Source organism: Globicephala melas, chromosome 19 (assembly GCF_963455315.2).
Source record: "Globicephala melas chromosome 19, mGloMel1.2, whole genome shotgun sequence".
NCBI classification, from domain to species: Eukaryota; Metazoa; Chordata; class Mammalia; order Artiodactyla; family Delphinidae; genus Globicephala; species Globicephala melas.
In genome coordinates, this window is record NC_083332.1 from 36,418,435 (window position 1) to 36,438,852 (window position 20,418).

The following is a 20,418-nucleotide window of genomic DNA, read 5'->3' on the forward strand; positions in this document are numbered from 1 at the left end:
AGGCAGTTGTTCTAATAGCACCCAATGGCTGGCCCATGCATCAGCTGTATCTGCACCACCTAGAAAGTTTTGTTTTTCTCATTTAAAAAAATAGATTTGCAAGCCTTACCTGAGACATATTGAGTCAGAGTGCCTAGAGGTAAGGCCAGGGAACTAATAATAATAATAATTAAAAAAATCCAGATTTGGGAACTATCCTACCTCAACTGATGGTAAACAAGGCATGACTACTCTTTCTGGGCAGGCAAGCTACCTCCTCCATCAAGTGGAAGAACATCTTAGACCCTAGTAGGAAATGAGGAAAAGGTTGATGGCCAACAGACTGAACTGTGAGGAAAACATCAGGTTCACACCCTACATGACTTTTCAGTGAGGAATAGGACTTGGTCCAGGGTGAGCTGGAAATACATGTGTTTAAAAATAACAAGGTCAGTCGGGTGGTCAAGTTCCTTTTCCAGCTGAGGTCTTGGCATCCAACTTTGAATCATTTTGGCTCCAGACAGGGAGACTTAAAGCAGTTTCTTCTAAGCTAGGCAGTCATCTCCTTTACAGAGCAGCTGACTAATATGTTTACTGTTTCCCCACTTAAGATAGTTTCCCAAAGACATTCGGGGAATCAGTCCATTCACTTGACCTTTTACCACCTTGGTGTATCCATTAGCAACAGGAACACAGAAAGCCAAGAAGGAGTGAGCCCATCATATACTGTGTCTCTCAGAGAGCGAGGAGAAGCAAGGGGGAACGAACAAGTTGAGCCTGCTTTCCCCTCCCAACAATAATCAGAATGCTGTGGTTGGGCTCTGGGCCTGACTCCTGCTCCACTGCCTGTCTGCCCAGTAGCTGTCCTATCCTGAATGGCTCCTGGCATTAAGCAGAAGGTGATAGAATTACCTTGGGATGTCTGCTGACAGAGCATATAACTTTATAGTAGAGGCTGCACACTGGCGATCTACTGTTTGCATCTTGCTTGCAAATCATTAAAAAAAGAAAAAAAAAGAGTTGCCAGCTTTTAAGCATCAATAGACCTCCCATAAAAATCAGGATTTCGGGGCTTCCCTGGTGGCGCAGTGGTTGAGAGTCCGCCTGCCGATGCAGGGGACGCGGGTTCGGGCCCCGGTTCGGGAAGATCCCACATGCTGCGGAGCAGCTGGGCCCGTGAGCCATGGCCGCTGAGCCTGTGCGTCTGGAGTCTGTGCTCCGCAACAGGAGAGGCCACAACAGTGAGAGGCCCACATACCGCAAAAAAAAAAAAAAAATCAGGATTTCCATTTTACTTGAAAAATTTAAGACCTGCAGCCCTGGGTTTTCATTTTCACAGTGCCTGTCACTTACTTCCCTACTATGCCTCATCTCTGAGGATGTGGGCTGGTCACTGACAATCATCTCACACCCAGTTCACATCACTTTTTTACTTTACATGCACTGTTTGTTTATATTACCTACTTGACTCCTCTAGACACCCAAAGTTGCCACCTCCCCTCCCCATCTCCTCATCACTGCCTCTATCCACAGGATCCTTTGAGGCACTCCATTTACTTGTCTACCAAGGTCCAAAGGATTGTACCAACATTTTCAGCGTTGTCGGACTGGACATGAGGAATGACACGACAAAGATGTGGCTTTGGTTTACATTCGAAACAGCTATAATATCTCTTGGCTTATGGTCATCTGGACACAATTCCAGATTCCAGGGATATATACCCACTCCTAACCTTTCATCCCATTAAAGAAAAAAGATAACATGGTAAATGGCGGTTGGGTCTACAGTAACTTTATTGTAACAGAGAGACCAGGCTGCAATAAGTCTACATTTAGAGCAAATGGTGGTTATCCTTCCAAAGGGTGAAGCCTGAGCCCAGCTGGCAGCACACAAAAGTTGAAATCAAAGCCCAGAACATCCTCTTTCCCGATTCCACCCTGCATTGCCTGACTCATGATATGAAATGAGTGACTGCACAACCATACTGAACAAAGCTACGAGGTCCAACTGGGCAGAGGCAACATCCCTACAGGAGATGACGATCATTGAAGGGAATGCTGAAATAAAGTGCAGTTACCTACTCTCCGCTATTCTTTGCCAAGAAAAGCGAGGGTATGGGATGAGCAGTAAATAATGTTCTTCATTCTTCAAATAAGTAAATCCTATGGGATGGGACTGATGGTCAATCAAGGAGTAGAACAGGATGAAAATCTAGGCTAGTTACAGATCTTTGTGCCTAAGGAAAAGAACAGCAGTGAGTAAGAAGAGGAACATTAAAATGCCTGCAAGTACTAAAAAGGAGAGCCTTCTTTCTTTTTTTCTTAAATAAGACGGGAAATTGCATCTTTTCTTTGCTGCAGCGGTAGCAGACTCGCTGTAAAACATGATTTCTGTCATACGGTTTGTTGATAAGGTTGCTCAATCACGGGAGGACAAACATGAGGTTGACTGTTAATGTTAGAACTAGGTCTTTTCACAAAGCCTCTAATAGGTGCTATTTTCACGCTGGTTTTACAGAGGAACCCGCAACACCAAAAGGTGCTTCTGTTAAAGCTTCTGAAATATTGCAATGGTGTGATTGACAGGTATTTTTTGGGCTTATATCTTTCTTGTACATGTAAACTCTGTTGGAAAAACTGGAGATAAAATGATGAGTGAGAGTTTGGTTTACAGCCACAAAGTTCCCAACACCAGCCACAGGTGCCTCCGCCCTATTTCACTGCACATTCTTTTCTGAGAAACACATTCAATCGCTGAGTTTTAAAGTACTGTGGTTGAAAAAAATGATCTGCTCACCACCATCCACTCTCCCTCTTCCTCCATGTGAATCTCACAATAGCAGAGGCTGAAGACAGGAAGGTTGTCTCTGTTCCCTCTGACCAGGGGAATTACTTGGTGACCTGGTGAATGGCATGAGCAAGGTAGCCCACGTTGCCCGAGGTGACCCCTGCCACAGAGATACGGCCATCCTTTGTCATGTAGATGGAGAACTCCTTGGTCAGCCGCTCCACCTGCAGAGAGAAGAGTGTGTGGGCACTTCCTGGTCAGGGGGGTCTCCCCAGCCCTGGCATGGCACAATTAGCCAACAGTTAGGACAGGAAAATAACAGGTCTGTTTTCTCACTTAAACCCTATTCCCAGAATTTGGTATGCTAGCTTAGAATGAAAGAAGAATAAAAAGCTATTTTAAAGTGGGATGTTGAATTCTGAAGTGTGACCAGGTGAAAAAAATCTTATATATATATTCAGCCTTTGTAGAAAAATTGATCCAGAATCCAGCTATGGAACAGCTACTCTTCCTATCAATATTCAGGCTCCTGCTTGTTCTGGAATCTTTCTGAGAAACAGCAGTGTTTATAAAAATGATCAAAACAAGCTCTGTTTTTCAGAAGTTTGCAACCTCATAGAGGATACAGACAGGTAAACGACCAACAAAGAATAAAACGAAATGAAAGCTTCATATTTCTTTTACCTATGAATGAAGCTTCAAAATGACTGTTTTTAGAGTAATCCTAAATGGGTAGGTGACCTGAGGAATTTTGGTTTGCAAGGACTGACCAACTGGTCTGCTGCGGAGAAATCGGAGTCCACTCACCTGTTCAGGCTTTAGGCCTGTGAAACAAAACATGCCAATCTGGTCAACGATGTGCTGCCAGTTGTGGGAGGAGCCCTCCTTCTTGAGGTTGGAGACCAGCTGAGTCCGCATGCTAATGATGCGGTCGGCCATGCCCTTTACTTCTTGTAACCTGGAAAAAACCCCCAAGATGGAGCTCAATTCTGGCCAAGCACTAACAGATAAGCCAGTTCCCGGCGTTTTTACCTCCCTTGCGTACTGCTCTAGCTTGCCTCAATTCTCCGTTTTTGACCGAGTCCTGTGCTGTCACTGGTCTCGGAAGAAAGCTATTTTACAGCATCCTGCTTTCTATCAGAACACCATTTTGATCAGGCAACTAAAATAGCTGACATAATTGAGTTATTAAGAAAAATGCGGAGTGCCTTTCTATTTACTAGATGGATACTGCCCAATTCATGAATTATTTAATAAAGCCAATTAGATGTTCAATTTAAAAAAAAAGAAAAATGAATGACTAAATCACTCTAAAACATAGGAGGACTAAGGCTCTCCATCCCTTACTCAAGGGGCAAAAGCTGCAAATTAAACAGTAAAATATAACCTTATTCTTTAACATGGATGGAAGAAACATTGCTGCCTTCACAATTAAAGACAGTGTGCTGTGAACCTACCATGTGCCCAGCCATGTGCTAGGTGCTGAGGAGAAAGGGAGGACTGAGACCCGGCCCCTCCCTTTAAAAGCTTACCATTGTGGCTGGGAGCAAACCTGCAAACAACTGACTATGGAACAAGGTGGGATAAGAATCGACAGAACTGTGCCGTGTTAAGAGAGGCCCTGAGAAGAGAGGGTGAATTCTATCTGGGGGAGCACAGAAGGCAGTCCTCTGACTGTGCATGCTCGCTGGATTCAGGACACAGTCTTCCCCTTCCTCAGAATCTACCCATTCATTCATTCTGTTCCTATGGAGCTATGGGAAATTCTTGTTGGCTCTCACTAACTAGATGACTGTAAATAATTTATCTCATTGTTCTTACGTGTTCACTTTTCAAACCATCTCTCCACCATGATGTCATGCATAGGTAGAACAGAGGTTACATACTGCCAATGAAAGGCCAAATAAGAGTCTTCATCATGTCTTATTTGACCCAGTTAAACATTCTTAGATTTGGTACACGCACATAAAGACGTGGATTTGTAGCCTCTCTTGAAAAACAAGAAGCTGGCAACACTGCACCAGCCTTGTGATTACCGGCTGGAGCCCCCAGCCCCACTAAGGATGGCATATGATTTTATATTTCCTGTAGTCCTATCCATCCAGCTTCATTCACTTTGAGGCCTGGGCCCTAAAGGCACTGAGTACATGACCATGGCTAGATCCAGGGCCCCCTTAGCAACCACTGCCCCCGCCCTGCCCCCTCCCGCCCCCATGCTCCTTGTTGTCCACAGAATGAAGTTCTAACTTCTCACAATATCAAGGTGCTACACGACCTGCTCCCACCTTCCCAGCTTTGCTGCCTTCTCCACCCTCCTTACACTCCGTGTTTCTGCTACAAAACCCACTTGGTTTGAAGCACACCCTGCACGATGCATATCACGTGCCTGTGCTGATCCTCACGCACATCTTTCCCCTTCCTTCCTTTCTTTTCCTTTCCTCTGCCTTCTTTCTTCAAGGCAGAGCTCAAATGCTGCTGTCTGCATCACTTCCTCCTGCATTCCCCACTAATCAATAGTTCTTCCTTTACTCAGCATTTATTCCATCTGTCTTGTAGCAATGCTATACGTGTATCTCTCTCACTAGATTATAAACTCCCCAAGGGAAGAGATATCTTAGTCACCTAGCACAGTATCTCTGTCATCTCTGTACACTACAGACTTCAAATAAGTATTGAAATGAACACATTAAAAAAATAAACATCTTGATAACCATTAAGGACCATGGAAATATTTTTAAAAACCACTTAAAAATATTAAGAAAAAAAGCTTAGAATAATTCTTAGTGACAAAAACAAAACCAACCCTACACACACATATATAACATATTTACACATACATATGATACATGGACATACTATTCATGTTACAACTATGAATAATAACAGGCAAAGAAAAAAAATCTGGCTTATAGTGACTTGCCCAAACTTTCTGAAATGTACTCACATTAATTTTACAACAGATCTAATTTAACAATTAGTTGATTTTTTGGTAAGCCTTGCATAGATCTGTTGTACTGAAAAGAAATATCCTGAACCAGACTCTATTTACTTCAATGTTCAGAGGATTAATCTAAGGTAGAAAAAACAGTTGTTCCATGATGACCAGGTGAGCTGTGGAAGAAGTTTCTCACAGACTTAGCTTTTCTATCCAATGAGCTGCTTAGGGATCTACACCCTCGGTTAATCAGCTACACAGGATAAACTCTTATGTAACAAATCACACCTTCCATGACTCCGAATTATATATAGCAGGGGTTGGCAAGCTTTCTCTAAAGGGCTAAATCGTACATATGTTAGGTTTTGTGAGCTGCAGACTCTGTCACAACTGCTGAACTCTACTGTTGTGACATGAGAGCATCCCTACACAATTCATCAAGAAATGGGGGCAGCCTAGATTTGACCTGCAGAACATAGTGTGCCAACCCCTAATCTAGACCAATGTTTTCTCTTACAGGGAACAACCAACTTATTTGTTCGAAAGTGCTGACAAAATGTACACTCCTCTCTCCTTCCTCCCCTTCCACATATGGAAGCTGAGTGACACTGCATGTCCCTATAAGCCAAGTATAAAGGAGCTCTGAAGGATCAGTGGTGGGAAGGGCTGATGGCTGGGGAATGGCAAAGCGCCTTTACCATTGTTTCCGCAAATCCGGGCTGGTCAGAATGGTGGAGGCAATCCGGGCACCATTGAGAGGAGGGTTGGAATACATGGGACGGATCAGGATCTTCAACTGTGATTCTACCCTCTTGGCTTCATCAGCATCTTTGCAGACCACAGTGAAGGCTCCAACACGCTCACCTGAAAAGAAAAAATGGATCTTGTCTTCTGGTTCTCCTATCTAAAATACTAAAGACAGTTGTGATTCCATTCGCTATGTGTTATCTGTTTCCATGAGAAGCACAAAATAACGCTTTGTTATAAACAAGAAGTTTTCAACAACCAGCATGGTGAATCTCCAACAGAAAGTTGGAGTACTACAGAGTGGTCACAGGTCTCTCTTCATTGTATCTCTCTTCCTGGCTCACAGAGCAGTCGCTTTTTGTTTAGAGAAGCCGTGATAGGTTTCTTTGCTGGAGGAATTCAGGGACACTGAATAAGATGTGGCTTAGAGCAGTAAAATCCACTTTCCCTGTCTTTCCTCTCTGGGTAAGAGGGACACGGACAACACACGCACACGCACAACCCACCCCTTCCAAGACTCTACACCTTTGTGGCACCCTCTCCCACCACTTCTTCAGTCTCAACAGAACACATATCACCCTAGGTCCTTTAGCTTACCGTATAAGCCCATGTTCTTGGCATAGGACTGGCAGAGACAGACATTAATGCCCTGTTCGATGAAATAGCGCACAGCCCAAGCATCCTTGTTACCATCGCCACTGGCAAACCCTTGGTAGGCCATGTCAAAGAATGCAAAAAGATTGTTTTTCTGGAAAGGAAAGAAAAGATGACCAAAGCTTTAGGCAGTTCTTCTCAAGATGCCCCAGATGGTTACCTGTGCTTATTGGGACCATGCCTGCTTCACTCAGACAAAGTCAACAGTTTTCTCCCCAGGTGGCAGTTTGGAGATGTTTAATTTTCCTAGAGTTAATATATCAACATATATAGTTTTTTGTTCAATACTTTGGTGGATATGGGCCCTCAAGAAGACATTAAGAAAAGATAATCTTAATCCAACCTGGACAGAATGCTGTCTGGTCAGACAGGAAGCATGGCATGTGTGATCTTAGTTCCCTGGCCAGGGATCGAACCCACGCCCCCTGTATTGGAAGCATGGAGTCTTAACCAGTGGACCACCAGGGAAGTCCAAACAGGAAGCTCTTCTAAGGCCCACAGTGGTCTGGGTAGTTATTTTGGTCCAGCCAACACAGGACGAGCCTCAGCCTTTCCTGGGGCTAATGAGACTCTGGCAGGCCATCTTATTCCCAGGGTTCAGTGGACAGCCTCACTATAACCATCTCATTTTGAAAGTGCTCTCTGAATGCTGTTTCTCTGTCCCACTCTGTTTGCAGCTTAGGTTTGACAGAACGTAAAGAAAGGGAAACCGAAAGGAATGAGAATGGGGACACGAGCCAACAGGAATATCTTCCTCCTTGGGAATTTTGACTAGTGCCTTCTCTCACAGAAGAATAAGAATCACTGTGAATAATTAACGGCAATGCCAAGGAGAGTGGAAAAGACAGGAGGGGATGTGAAAAAGAGGATAAAAGGATGAACAAGGAGCCACTGACCAGGGCAAGTGTAGGCACCAACAGCAGATATGCTGGGGCCAGGGGATACCGATTGTGCAGACTAGCCAGCGACAAGTTTTATCAGAATTCTATACATCTTAGCTGAGGAGCAAAAATTATTTTCAAACTGCTCATGTATCATCAATTACAGAACTGCTAATTATGCAAACAAGGAGTTCTTTCTTGGCAACTACACAATGCGTGGAAATTTCATGCAGTCTCGAGGTTAATTCTCACTGTTAAGACTTCGCCAAGTGAAGCATCCAAGGCTAGTTACTAAACACAGAACGGTCACCGGTCAGTTCACCTGCCTCACCTTCACCACTGCAGCCATCTCCTTCCACTGTTCAGGACGAGGGTCCACTCCCGTGGGGTTGTGGGCACAGGCGTGCAGGAGAATAATACTCTCTGCTGGTATTTTCTGAAGAGAACAACAACCAAGAGATTACTTTGCAGCTTTAAAGGAGATCATTTACCTGAAATGCCATAGGGTCACCATTATTTGATAAGTAACGAAACATGAGGTCTGGGAATTAGCTCATCCTGGTATTTTTGGTTTATTTTTTGGCCGCTCTGTGCGGCATGCAGGATCATAGTTCCCCAACCAGGGATTGAACCCGTGTCCCCTGCAGTGGAAGCATGGAGTCTTAACCACTGGACCACCACCAGGGAAGTCCCTCATCCCAGTGTTTTAAGTTGGATATTGAGACCTAAGTGGGAGACATCAAATCTCCACAGGGAGGTTTATTCCTTGTTCCTTCCCTGTCCTGCCCTGAAAGCCACACTTACTGAAATGTCCTCAATAGCGCCTGTGAAGTCAAAGCCACACGTCTTGGGGTCGTAGTATCGATAACTATGTAGTTGCATGCCAGCGTCCCTGAAGATGGGCGTATGATTTCCCCAGGTTGGTTTGGGCAGAAAGACATCTCGGCTGAACTTAAAAAATCTTTGCTAAAAGATGGAATGAAAGGGAATGGAAAAATGAAGAAAGGAGAGGCAAAGACAACAACAAAAACGTTGATATATTTAACTGAGAAGACATTTTTCTCTACTGAAAGTTGGCTTCTCTCTAAGATTGAGAGACAGTGATGACTCAGCAGCGAGACTGCCTGGGTTGGAATCAGGCTGCAACAATTACACTGGCTATGTAGCCAAGGACCTGTCTGGGCCTCACTTTCTTCCTCTGTAAAATGGCATTAACTAAATCTCCCTCAGAAAGATTAAACAAGTTAAGATATAAAAGCTCCTAGTTACAGTAGGTGCTCAATAAATTGTACTTATTATTATAATTATCTCTTCCTTATAATTTCTTCTAAGTACTTCCATTCCCCCCTCTCCTCCCAACTCCATTTATTAAAGAACCGGAAATCTTCCAGCTTTGTGGAAAGAGGAAATCTACTTCTGGGTCAGAAGTCAAACACATATCCAAGAGGGAACCCCATCATCCCCAGCTTACAGACCGTCTTACAGAAGGAGTTTCCAGACTCACCAGAAAATTGGCTCCAATCCTTAAGGCCCCGGTTCCAGAAATGGTCTGCACGGTGATATACTGAAGGAGAGACACCCCTGGTCAGTGAGGTGCAGCACTCTCTCTACAGGCCCACGACTTAACAAACCTGAGCTCAAGGCCACAGGGAGGCACCGTATGGTCAATACCCTTCTTTCTTCAGAAGATGAAGACACCCTTCCAAATGAATATTTAGAAACAAGAGAACAGTACTACTGTTTCATTCCATTTTCTAAGAGAGAACAACTCTCCTTACAGGTTCTCAAAAGAGTTGGCTCTTCAGTTTCTAATACCTGTGCTGATGTGGAAGCTAATTCCTTATGGCCTGCCCTGAAAGTTGTTAGTATCATACTGTGTTATATGAGAAACTTTCAGGACACAGCCCCCCACGAGATATGAAAAAGGAGTGATTTATACAGAGAAAAAAAGACACGATGAACAGTCACTACATTAAAATATTATTCTAGACTTATATGAAATTGAATGACTCTCTGAACATCAAAAAGCAAGTCATCTTAAAAAGTCAACAAGTGGGCTTCCCTGGTGGCACAGTGGTTGGGAGTCTGCCTGCCGATGCAGGGGACATGGGTTCGTGCCCCAGTCTGGGAAGATCCCACATGCCGCGGAGCGGCTTGGCCCGTGAGCCATGGCCGCTGAGCCTGCACGTCTGGAGCCTGTGCTCCGCAACAGGAGAGGCCACAACAGTGAGAGGCCCACGTACCACAAAAAAAAAAAAAAAGTCAACAAGTATATTAGAACAACATTATTACATGAATAATATTCTATGAGTTTTCATAATCTGAAAATACTTTTTGGGTAACAGGGAGATGGCATGAGGTAAATCTTCAAATTGGTCAACTTTAGGGGATGAGTAAGAAGCTACAGTAGGGTTTTTTTGTTTTTGTTTTTGTTTTTAGGCACCATAGAAGTACAAGGCTCTACAAAACATAAATCTCCTTTCTGGACTGGGAGGCAATGGATTAAATGGCGGGAGGGGGAACTCTACTAACAAACTCTTTAGTAAACAAAGTTTGCCTGTGCAAACTTTGGCATGTTAGAAATAAAAACCTAACTGTAAATCTGATAATAAGAATCAGAAAGGCATAGCAATTTATAAAAGAGAAGCTGATGTGATTTTAAGATAGGCCAGTCTTACACTTAGGTTACTATTCGCTAGATGATACACAGACTAAGCAAAAATTACAGAAAAATACAGACGTTTTAATGAGAGGTTAACAGGTGGTTGATTATATGGATAGCAATCAAACCATATTTTGTCCATGACTTAGGATCATTACTACATTACCCTGGGGTCGAGGTTTACCCAGAAAAATAAATATTTAAACACACAAATATATTAAAAAACCACATTTGTTTCAAAAGCAAGGAAACTATAATGCACATGAGACCACATGTCAGGCTGGCTGGCTGCATCCCACCTGCATGATGTGAGTCTTCTACTACAAGTGCTGGGCCTGTGTTTACTCTGTGGGTGCATACAAGAATCTGTTTGTAAAAAGCTTATGTTCAGTGACCTTTAGGGACCTCTTTCTTCCACAGTAAGAGGGCCCCCAGGGAGCTGGAGGGAAGAGACACCTGGGAACCACTTGTGCTTCACCTCTTGGCTGCAGTGATGCTCTCTGCCCTCTGAGGAGGGAGACAGCATGGAGGGAGCATGGTCTGCTCTTTCAACATCCAAGCTGGCTGTGAAGGGGTGGCAGAGGAGTGCCAGGCTTGTCCTGGCCCTGACAGTCACCCCGTGGCTTGTTTTCTGCCTGTTTCCTCTACCTAAGCTGGCAGCTTGGGACATGAGGGTGGGACCTAATTATAGGCCTTAAAACTTGACATAGTTTGGCATTCCTCAAAGCCATTCAGTGTAAAATGAACATAAGCACACACAGAGACTAACAGCAAAAACTGTCAAATCTTAAGTCAAATCACTACATTTTTAGGATTACTACTACATTTTTGGAATTGGTATTATATGAAATCTTTTATTGAATTAGTGGCAATTTACTACCTAAAGAAGAGATATTAGTCATCGTGCGGCTACCTCAAAACAATCATCACACACAAAGTGGTGTATCTTTTCTTATTTAAATTATTTCATATTTGTTTAAACTGCTAGATTTAAAGAGACCCGTATGGTGCCAGAGTCTGTTCTCCTTACCCGGCCACTTTTCAACACTTCGTTGCTCTCACCCAGGGCTAGTTCTGCAGATGCCTTACAAAATTCAGCCAGTCCCCCAATGGGCAGGTATTCTTTGTCCAAATTTCTTGCAGCAATCTGGGCCTCTGCCTAGACAAGAGAAAATGCATCCATTTAGTTTCTTCTCCTTACCTGGAATTACCATGAATAATATCTAATGTTTTATAAGTTAAATTTTGGAAGTAAAGCCTTTTAAAAAAATTTGGAGATATTGTTCAAGAAGAAGGGTAAGTAGAATATATCTTATATTACAGAACAGGAATATTAAATTTTTATCATATTTTACTTTATTTTTAGAAGTTAGACTTTAAAAAAAATTTTATTTATTTATTTTTGGCTGCATTGGGTCTTCATTGCTGTGCACGGGCTTCCTCTAGTTGCAGAGAGCAGGGAGTGCAGGCTCAGTAGTTGTGGTGCACGGGCTTAGTCGCTCTGTGGCATGTGGGATCTTCCCGGACCAGGGCTTGAACCTGTGTCCCCTATACTGGCAGGCAGATTCTCAACCACTGCGCCACCAGGGAAGCCCATTAAGTTAGGTTTTATGTGAATGGGTAGGTATATGGTGTCTCTTGTTTTAAAAAAAATGGCATTCTTGGGATGCACAAGAACAAGGTTTAAGAGCAACACTTAAAATAGATATAAGATGATAAAACCAAAACAAATACATAAAGAAGTATTTCAAGGTATATAACAGTCTAAGAACTTCAAAAGGTTAATAGTAATAGTCACATATCTTCATGCTTTGGAGTCAGAGGCCTGGCTGTCCCTTACTAGCTGTGTGACACTGGGTGATTTATTAACCTCCCTGAACCTCAGTTTGCTCACCTGTTGAATGGGGGAACAGCTGTTTCTACACCTCATATGACTGAGGTGAAGAGTTAAGAGGTAATGTACAAAAGTGTGTGGTGGTGTTTCAGCTTCTATCAATAGCTAACACCTGCTGAATACTTTAAACTGATTTACTGAGAACAAAAGCAATCCCTGCATGACCTGAGACCCAGTAGCCAGCAGTTTTTTGTGAGTCTTCTCATCACAACCATTTCTTGAGTCCTTTTTTCTACTCAGAGAATTAGAGAGAGGACACCTAATCCACACTCCCATACACTCAGAAATTTCTTCTTTCAGTGGTTCATTCAGCCCATGCTCTGTTACTACAGTGGCTCAAGAGGGCCTGAGCCAGCCTACTGCAGCTCAGATGATCAGAGGGTTCTTTATTCCCACCCCAAAGTATGCTTCTGTAACTTCCACTCAGGATGCCTAGTTCTGCTATATGCAGGAACAACACGTCACTACCCCATGTTTGCAAGTGACAGAGCAGCACATATTTCATCAGAGGAGGTGCAGATGGAAAGGAAACACATACTTTCTTTTAAAAAATTGTTCTGGGACTTCCCTGGTGGCGCAGTGGTTAAGAATACGCCTGCCAGTGCAGGAGACATGGATTCGAGCCCTGGTCCTGGAAGATTCCACATGCTGCAGGATGTGCAACTAAGCCCGTGCACCACAACTACTGAGCCTGTGCTCTAGAGCCCACAAGCCACAGCTGCTGAGCCCATGCACCCTAGAGCCTGAGCTCCGCAACAAGAGAAGCCACTGCAATGAGAAGCTCATGCACCGCAACAAAGAGTAGCCCCCGCTTGCTGCAACTAAAGAAAAGCCCACGCGCAAAGAAATTAAGACCCAACGCAGCCAAAACAAAACAAAACACTGTTCTAAGGAAATTAGTTACATTATTTAAGTTGTGATAACCAATAGAAAGACTACTAATAAAAATACGACAAAATAAAGAAAATTATTCTATAGTTCAATAGGAAGAAAGAATGGAACACGCCTGGGTAGGAGGGTTTTATTAAGGCAATCAAAATGAGAGAAATGGAAAATAACAATGGTAACCCTCATCCACAAAGGGCTATTCCTATCACCAAGAGACAATGTTTAAATGCTTGGTCCTTTTGTGCATCCTCAGGATAAAACATGACACGGACACTCTGCCTGTTTTACAGATAATCATAGAAGTTCAATCTTGGAAAAGACCATATAGTTCCAACCTCTCACTTTTATAGCCAAGGAGACTACAGCCCAGACAACCTACGTGATTCAAGCAGTATCAGAACTAGAACCCAAGTCTCCTGACTCCCAGTCCAGGAGTCTTTCTGTCTCTCTTCAGCAGTGCCCTTCAGTTATTCATCCCCATCAAACAGACGTCTGGCAAGCTTACCTTCCGGACACTGGGGAGCACGTAAGGCTTTCCGTTATCATCCCGGTAGGCACCAACTCCCAGATTCATCTTTTTGCTGTTGGTGTCTCTCTTAAAGGCTTCTGTGACTCCCAGGATGGGATCTGGGGGCCCCATCTCCACATGAGCCCACCAGGAGCTGAAATGGGAAATATAAGACATCAGTCACAGCAACTAGATTTCCATGGCCAAAGACATCTTGGATCTGGCAAAAATCCATTTCAACAACTGTTTTCCTGTCTACCATGCACATGATATAGCAATAGACACCAATAATCCAACAATGCATGACTTCAAAGCACCTTGCAGAAGAGTGGAGGCCAATAATATTAATACAAATGCTGTGAGAAGCAAAAGGTAGGGGCACCTGAATCATCCTGGGGAGGACAGGGTGCATGTGTACACTTTCAAAGCAGTCCAAACCTGACCTGGATTCCCAGGCAAAGGATATCTCAAGTAATTTGGCAGTGAGAAGTTGTGAGTGGTAAAAGATGAGACTAGAGAAGTAAGCAAGGACCAATGTAAGGGTGTTCTGTGACATCCAACCAAAGGGATTGCGTTTTATCCTGTTCCCAAACTTGTTAAGGGCATCATTTGGAAAGCTTATTAAAATACAGGTTCCTGGGCTCTACTTTGGATGTAGTGAAAATATACAGAATCATTTAAGGTTTTTTTTGGAGGGGGAATGGTGATCAGGTAAGAACAGTGACACGAGGAGACTTGCATTTTTAGAGCTCATCTGGTCACAAGGTGGGGTACTGAATGCAGAGAAGGAGGGGAAACGCAGAAGGATCACTGAAAAATCTGGTTCAGCACCCAGCGAGAGAGAGAAAGATGAGGGCTTGAACCAGGATGGGGGGAGTAGAGGTGGAGAGGATGACAGAGAATTGCCAGGTGTTTAGAACTGGTTGTAACATCTTACTGATTTCCTCATTACTTATTGAGTTAAAATGCTTAACAATATTCGTTATTTTATATTTGTATGAGTCATGATTTTACATTAAAAAAAAATCCTTTAAACGAAATCTTGCCATTTGCAGCAATATGGATAGACTTGGAGGGCATTATGCTAAGTGAAATTAAGTCAGAGAGAAAGACAAATATTGTATGATATTACTTATATGTGGAATCTAAAATATACAACAAGCTAATGAATAAAGAAGCAGACCCACAGATACGGGGAACAAACCAGTGGTTACCAGTGGGGATGGGGGAGGGGTGATATAGGGGTGGGGAGTGGCAGGTACAAACTACTGGGTGTGAGATAGGCTCAAGCATATATCGCACAACACAGGGAATACAGCCAATATTTTGTAATAACTGTAAATGGAAAGTAACCTTTAAAAAAATGTACAAAAAATAGGGACTTCCCTGGTGGTCCAGTGGCTACGACTCCACACCCGCAACGCAGGGGGCCCGGGTCTGATCCCTGGTCAGGGAACTAGATCCCACATACTGCAACTAAGAGTTCGCATGCCACAGCTAAAGATCCCGCGTGCAGCAATGAGCACGCAGCAACAAAGATCCCGTGTGCCGCAACTAAGACCCGGCATAGACAAATTAAATAAATAAATAAATATTTTAAAAATGTATAAAAAATGAGAATTAAAAAATAACTTTAAGCTCTCCTGACAAGCTGAAAATTGTCTCAGTCTCAGTAGCTGTAATTGGTATGTACAGCTAATTCTCTCTTAACAAAGGGTGGATTATTCCATTTTCAGATGTCCCAGGCTTTTACTTCTTTTAATAGCTTGCCCTGTGCAATGTCAGTAGGGCAAACTGCATGGATTCAAATGCTCAGCCACCTACCAGCTGTGTGAGCACAGGCGAATCAATTAACTTCTCTTAAGTCTCAATTTTTCTTACCTGTAAAATGGGGGCACAACAGTACCCATCTCTCAGGGCTGTTACAAGGATGAAAGGAGCTATTAAATATAAAACAGTCAAAAACAGAGCCTGATACACAGTGCTTGATGTTAGCTGGTATCACTGTTACTAAATTATTACTAGTACACCTTTATTTATAACCACCTTGCCCCTAGTATGAAGACTGGTGAGGCCAAGTATGTAAAAAATTCAAGGAGCATAAGTCATAACTTTATGACCAAATGCAGGTCTTTCCTGCTTTTCAATTATTACTATTTAGTTTTCTCTGGAGTCTCTGAGATGTTATCATTCTTCCTTTTCACTAGCACTACTGCCAGGACTCAAAGTCCTTCTCATTCTTTTTTCAGTGTTCTAGGCTGCTTGGTTGTCCCAGTATCTAAGCAATAGTAAGAAACAGATACGACCTCGAAGCAACTTCTGAACTGGGCCTGAGAAAAGCTTTCATTATGTCCTACCCATGATTCAGATCCTGAAAACATGTAGCCACCTGCCCACCTATATCACTGTCATTAACTGATGAGTGCAAGGAACACCTTGAATGCCCAATGACATACAGAGAACTTTTAATAAACAATTTTCAATTTTAAAAATATGGTTGTTTCCAGGGCCTTCCATCAACAATGACAGAGCCACTGCTCCTAAACCACAAGGAGAAGGCACCATTCTTATTAAAGGGTGTGAAAAGCACTTATTTGTCAAGTTCTTTAAAAAGTTTATCTAGTAGAGAAATTCTCTCAGAAATCATAGCCTTAAGTCTTCTAGCAGAGAACTGATTGAGAGTGGTATCTTTTAAGAAGGATTCTAAAAAAATTTCAAAACATTAAATCTGAAACAATCTAAATAAAGGAGCAGGAATACTTAATTTGATTAGTCAGTCCTATATCAGTAATGATGTTTCAGTCCTCTATGCCCTTTATTATTCCATTCCTTCTAAGGATAAAGATCACGCCCACATTGTAAGAACTCTAATGATTTTAAGGGACAGTACTAGAGGAAACCAAGAGTGTTCCAGGGACAAAACTGATACTGATAACTTGCGGCCTACAAAGCATTCCTATCTATGTACTTTGGACAAAAGTGCAAAGCTTCAGCCATTGAGCAATATTGACCAGCCAGCCAAAAGATGTTAGGTACAAAGTATTCAGATAAGCATTTCCAACTCAAATACCTTGCAATTTTTCTGGGAGTCTACCTAGTGCTTTATAGTTTTTAGAATGTTTTCCCTCACATTCTTATTTTAAAATAAGAAGAGAAGTTAATTAACTTGCTCATGATCATAGAGCTAAAAAATGGCAAAGACAATACTACAATTACGATCTTCTTACTGGTTATTGTACCACTACTGAGCACTGCCTTTCTCAAGGGTCTCATGATACTCCTTCAGTTATTTAACTACAAATTAAATAATGAGAATTAAATAATTAAGAATAGGTATTTATAATAAAAATACATTAGCATATTTTCCTTTCTTCACTGACCTGTGACTATGTCTGATTTCATGTTACTATGCTTTTACAGCACAGGTCAGGAAGAAAAGGTTAAAGGTTAGTTCCTTCTGTATAAAAAATGCAGCTATAGGAACACTTGAACTTAGAGAGTTCCATTTAAATGACCCAAGTATGAAAATTAAGTATGTCATAGGATAAATCCTCAGTCCTTCAGAATACCAACTGCCAAGGTTTCATTGTATTAGATGAGCTGTTTTTTAAAAAATAAATAAATAAAAAAAAAACTTCAATTAGTTGTTTGAATGTTTTCCAATTTTACCATTTGGCTTTAGGTAAAGATCATATCCACCGTGGCAGGAGTGGAGATTCTTAACTTCCTTGTTGTCTGAACAGTTAACAATCATAGTTAGATATGGCATCTGGTTCTATCACTGAATCATGCATCATTGTTAAACCTGAACAGCACCTCCTCAACTGCAGGGGCTCAAATATTTTAAGACTTTTTTGGTACACATTTTGAACCACTCTGGTTCCCCTATGTTTAGACTTTGAACTAAGGTACAATGCTAAAATGTCATATGTTTCCATTGCATTAATTTAAAAATCAAGGTTTAAAATTAAAATACTCAATTTGTTCTACGTCCTGAAATACTATATTATAACAGTGAACAAAATAGATACAGTCTCTGCTCTCATGGAATTCACATTCTAATGTGGAAAAGACACAAAAGAAAAACAAGTTAGGCTGTCAAAGTGAGAGACAAAAAGGTAACACCCATAGGGATTTCACCAAGCACTTTGTAAGCAGAGCTGTAGGCCACTCAACCAAATCCATAAAATAAGAGATTATTTTAAGATTACTATTTAAGATTTTAAGATTACTACAATGGTGAAACAGACTTTCACTTGCCCATAATTTTAGGCACTATTTTCTGTTCTCCAAATCTGCTGCATAAATGACAACCCCTCCCTAATTCTAGTCCAGGTAGGCTGCCTTAAGAGCACACCTTGGGGCTTCCCTGGTGGCGCAGTGGTTGAGAGTCCGCCTGCCGATGCAGGGGACACGGGTTCGTGCCCCGGTCCGGGAGGATCCCACATGCCGCGGAACGGCTGGGCCCGTGAGCCACGGCCGCTGAGCCTGCGCGTCCGGAGCCTGTGCTCCACAACGGGAGAGGCCACAACAGTGAGGGGCCCGTGTAAGGCAAAAAAACAAAAAAAAACAAAAAAAAAACAAAAAACAAGGCCACACCTTGACAGCGGGCCAAGAAGGAACCAAATTAGGTAAAGAAGAAAGTGTGAAAGCCTGGGCAAAACTGTACTGCCAAGAGTGTGGGGCTTTGGTAAGGACAAACTGTTCTGCCGCCTTAAAGACACCGTGCATACATTCAAACGAAAGGCCAAGGCAGGTATGAGGTGTCAAGGCTTTGCTCTTTGGAGTTAAGGTCTGATTGGGGTGGTTTGGAGACTCGGTTCCTGATTAGGTAGTCATTAAGGGCACTCTCCCAAATCGGCTTCTTGTGTGAATTATATAGCCTGGCTTGGCTCTCTCCACTAGGAAGGGATTACTAACTCGTTTAATGCTCTGTAACCTTTTCTCTGCAACACATCACACAGTTTGAAATTACATATTTGGAAATTTTTGAGCGACACCGGTCCCTCCGTCAGGCTTGTTCACCGCTGCATCTAGCACGAGCATCTGGTCCAGTGCCTGGCTGCGATTAGGAAATACTAAACGAAGAGCAGAGCAAGAGGGAGGGGAAGAAAGGCAACTTCCCTACAGCCAGACCTCCTAAGGGATAAAACGGGGAAAAAAAAGTCACTACACCCCGACTCTTAACATCCAAGGGTCAAAGGGCCACGGGGAGGGGATCACCGGTGACTCAGGAGGCGACACAGGCTGGAGAATGCCGCGCGCCAAGGTCACAGGATGCGGGGAGGAACGCCAAGCCCGAAAGCCAGGGCCCTGAAAACCTTCCTCCCTTGAGCTTTCTTCCCCCGGCACACAAACGGGAGCCAGCCGCCGCCTCTCCAGCCCTGCCACGGCCCAGGGAGACCCCAACAGGTGAGCCCCGCCACCCCCCAGAGCAGCGGGTCAAGGGCTCACGCCCCCCATCCCCCATCCCCGCCCGGCGCCGCAGCCAACTAGCGCGAGGTATTCCCGGCGCCGCAGCCAATCCGCGCGAGGCCGGCTCGGCGCCACAGCCCGGGGGCTCTCCCCTTGCCCCCACCCGCACTGCGCCGAATCTGCGTGTCGTGACCTCTCCACCTTGAATGGGAGTCCGGGTGCCGTAGAGGGCCACACTTCCTAAGCCAGGGGAACGCGTTGGCAGGCTCTCCGACAGTCCTAGGGGCATGGGAGGGGTGGGAGGTAGGACCTGAAGGGTCATTGTGAGGCGCGGACGCTCAATCCTCAGCCCCCTGTGAAGCCGAGGGAGTAGCAGAGAAAGTTGGTGTGTGAGGGTGCACGCGTGTGCTTTGAAGGCGGGTTAGATGTTCTGAGGTGTCGGCAGTTCGCAGGCCCGTCGCCCTGGCTCCTTTTCCCCCCGCTTACCTGGCTCGGGCAGAAGCCGCGGCAGCGACGCCTGGGTGGAAGGCGGCGGCGATTCCGGACAGGACGCGGCCGGAGTGCAGCAGGGCCATGGTGGGCGGCGACAGGGCAGTGGGTAGCTGGAGGACGGAGCGGAGATGCCAGCGGGCACGGACACGGAGGCGCAGGGTCCTGCTGAAGGTAAGGACAGCGACTTCCCCGGGCGAGGCTAGAGCGGCCTCCCGCCAGGCCCCGAGCCGCGTCACAGCGCACTCTGGCGGCCGGAGCGGAGCGGCTTGGCTTCCGTGAGGCCTTGGGTCCCGCTGCAGGGGTGTCTGCACCGCCGGCGCCACGTGGTCCCGGAAAACGGTGACAACACAGTTTATTGCCGTTCACAGCGCTCGACACGCTTCCTTCATTTAATGACGACGGACCTGACCGAAGAGGTAGCTGTTACTACTGACATGAATGAGCTCAGTTTATAGGTATCAACACGTATAGACCTCAAAAACGTAAAAAAGCAAGTCGCAGAACTATAGGTATAATATGGCGCCGTTTAGATAAAATTTTAAAATACACAAAAGCATACGATACATTCATTCACA

General features: G+C 43.9%; 1 protein-coding gene and 1 long non-coding RNA gene across 2 annotated transcripts in view; one reads left to right on the forward strand and one right to left on the reverse strand.

Moving 5' to 3' along the window:
* LOC115847861 (uncharacterized) overlaps window positions 1-6,775 on the forward strand; it is a 54,920-nt gene extending 48,145 nt beyond the window's left edge. Inside the window, exon 4 of the long non-coding RNA XR_004037503.2 lies at window positions 6,222-6,775. This is a non-coding gene — a long non-coding RNA (uncharacterized lncRNA). The remainder of the gene's footprint in view (window positions 1-6,221) is intronic.
* Window positions 1,750-20,052, reverse strand: GOT2 (glutamic-oxaloacetic transaminase 2). Its single transcript, XM_030848079.3, has 10 exons — window positions 19,838-20,052; window positions 13,934-14,090; window positions 11,677-11,805; window positions 9,489-9,548; window positions 8,789-8,950; window positions 8,316-8,420; window positions 7,047-7,197; window positions 6,401-6,566; window positions 3,575-3,725; window positions 1,750-2,991 (listed from the first exon to the last, which is right to left on the reverse strand). The coding sequence occupies exons 1-10, from the start codon at window positions 19,924-19,926 to the stop codon at window positions 2,869-2,871; spliced, it is 1,293 nt and encodes a 430-aa protein (XP_030703939.2). The 5' UTR covers window positions 19,927-20,052; the 3' UTR covers window positions 1,750-2,868.
* Between the last annotated feature and the right edge of the window lie 366 nt (window positions 20,053-20,418).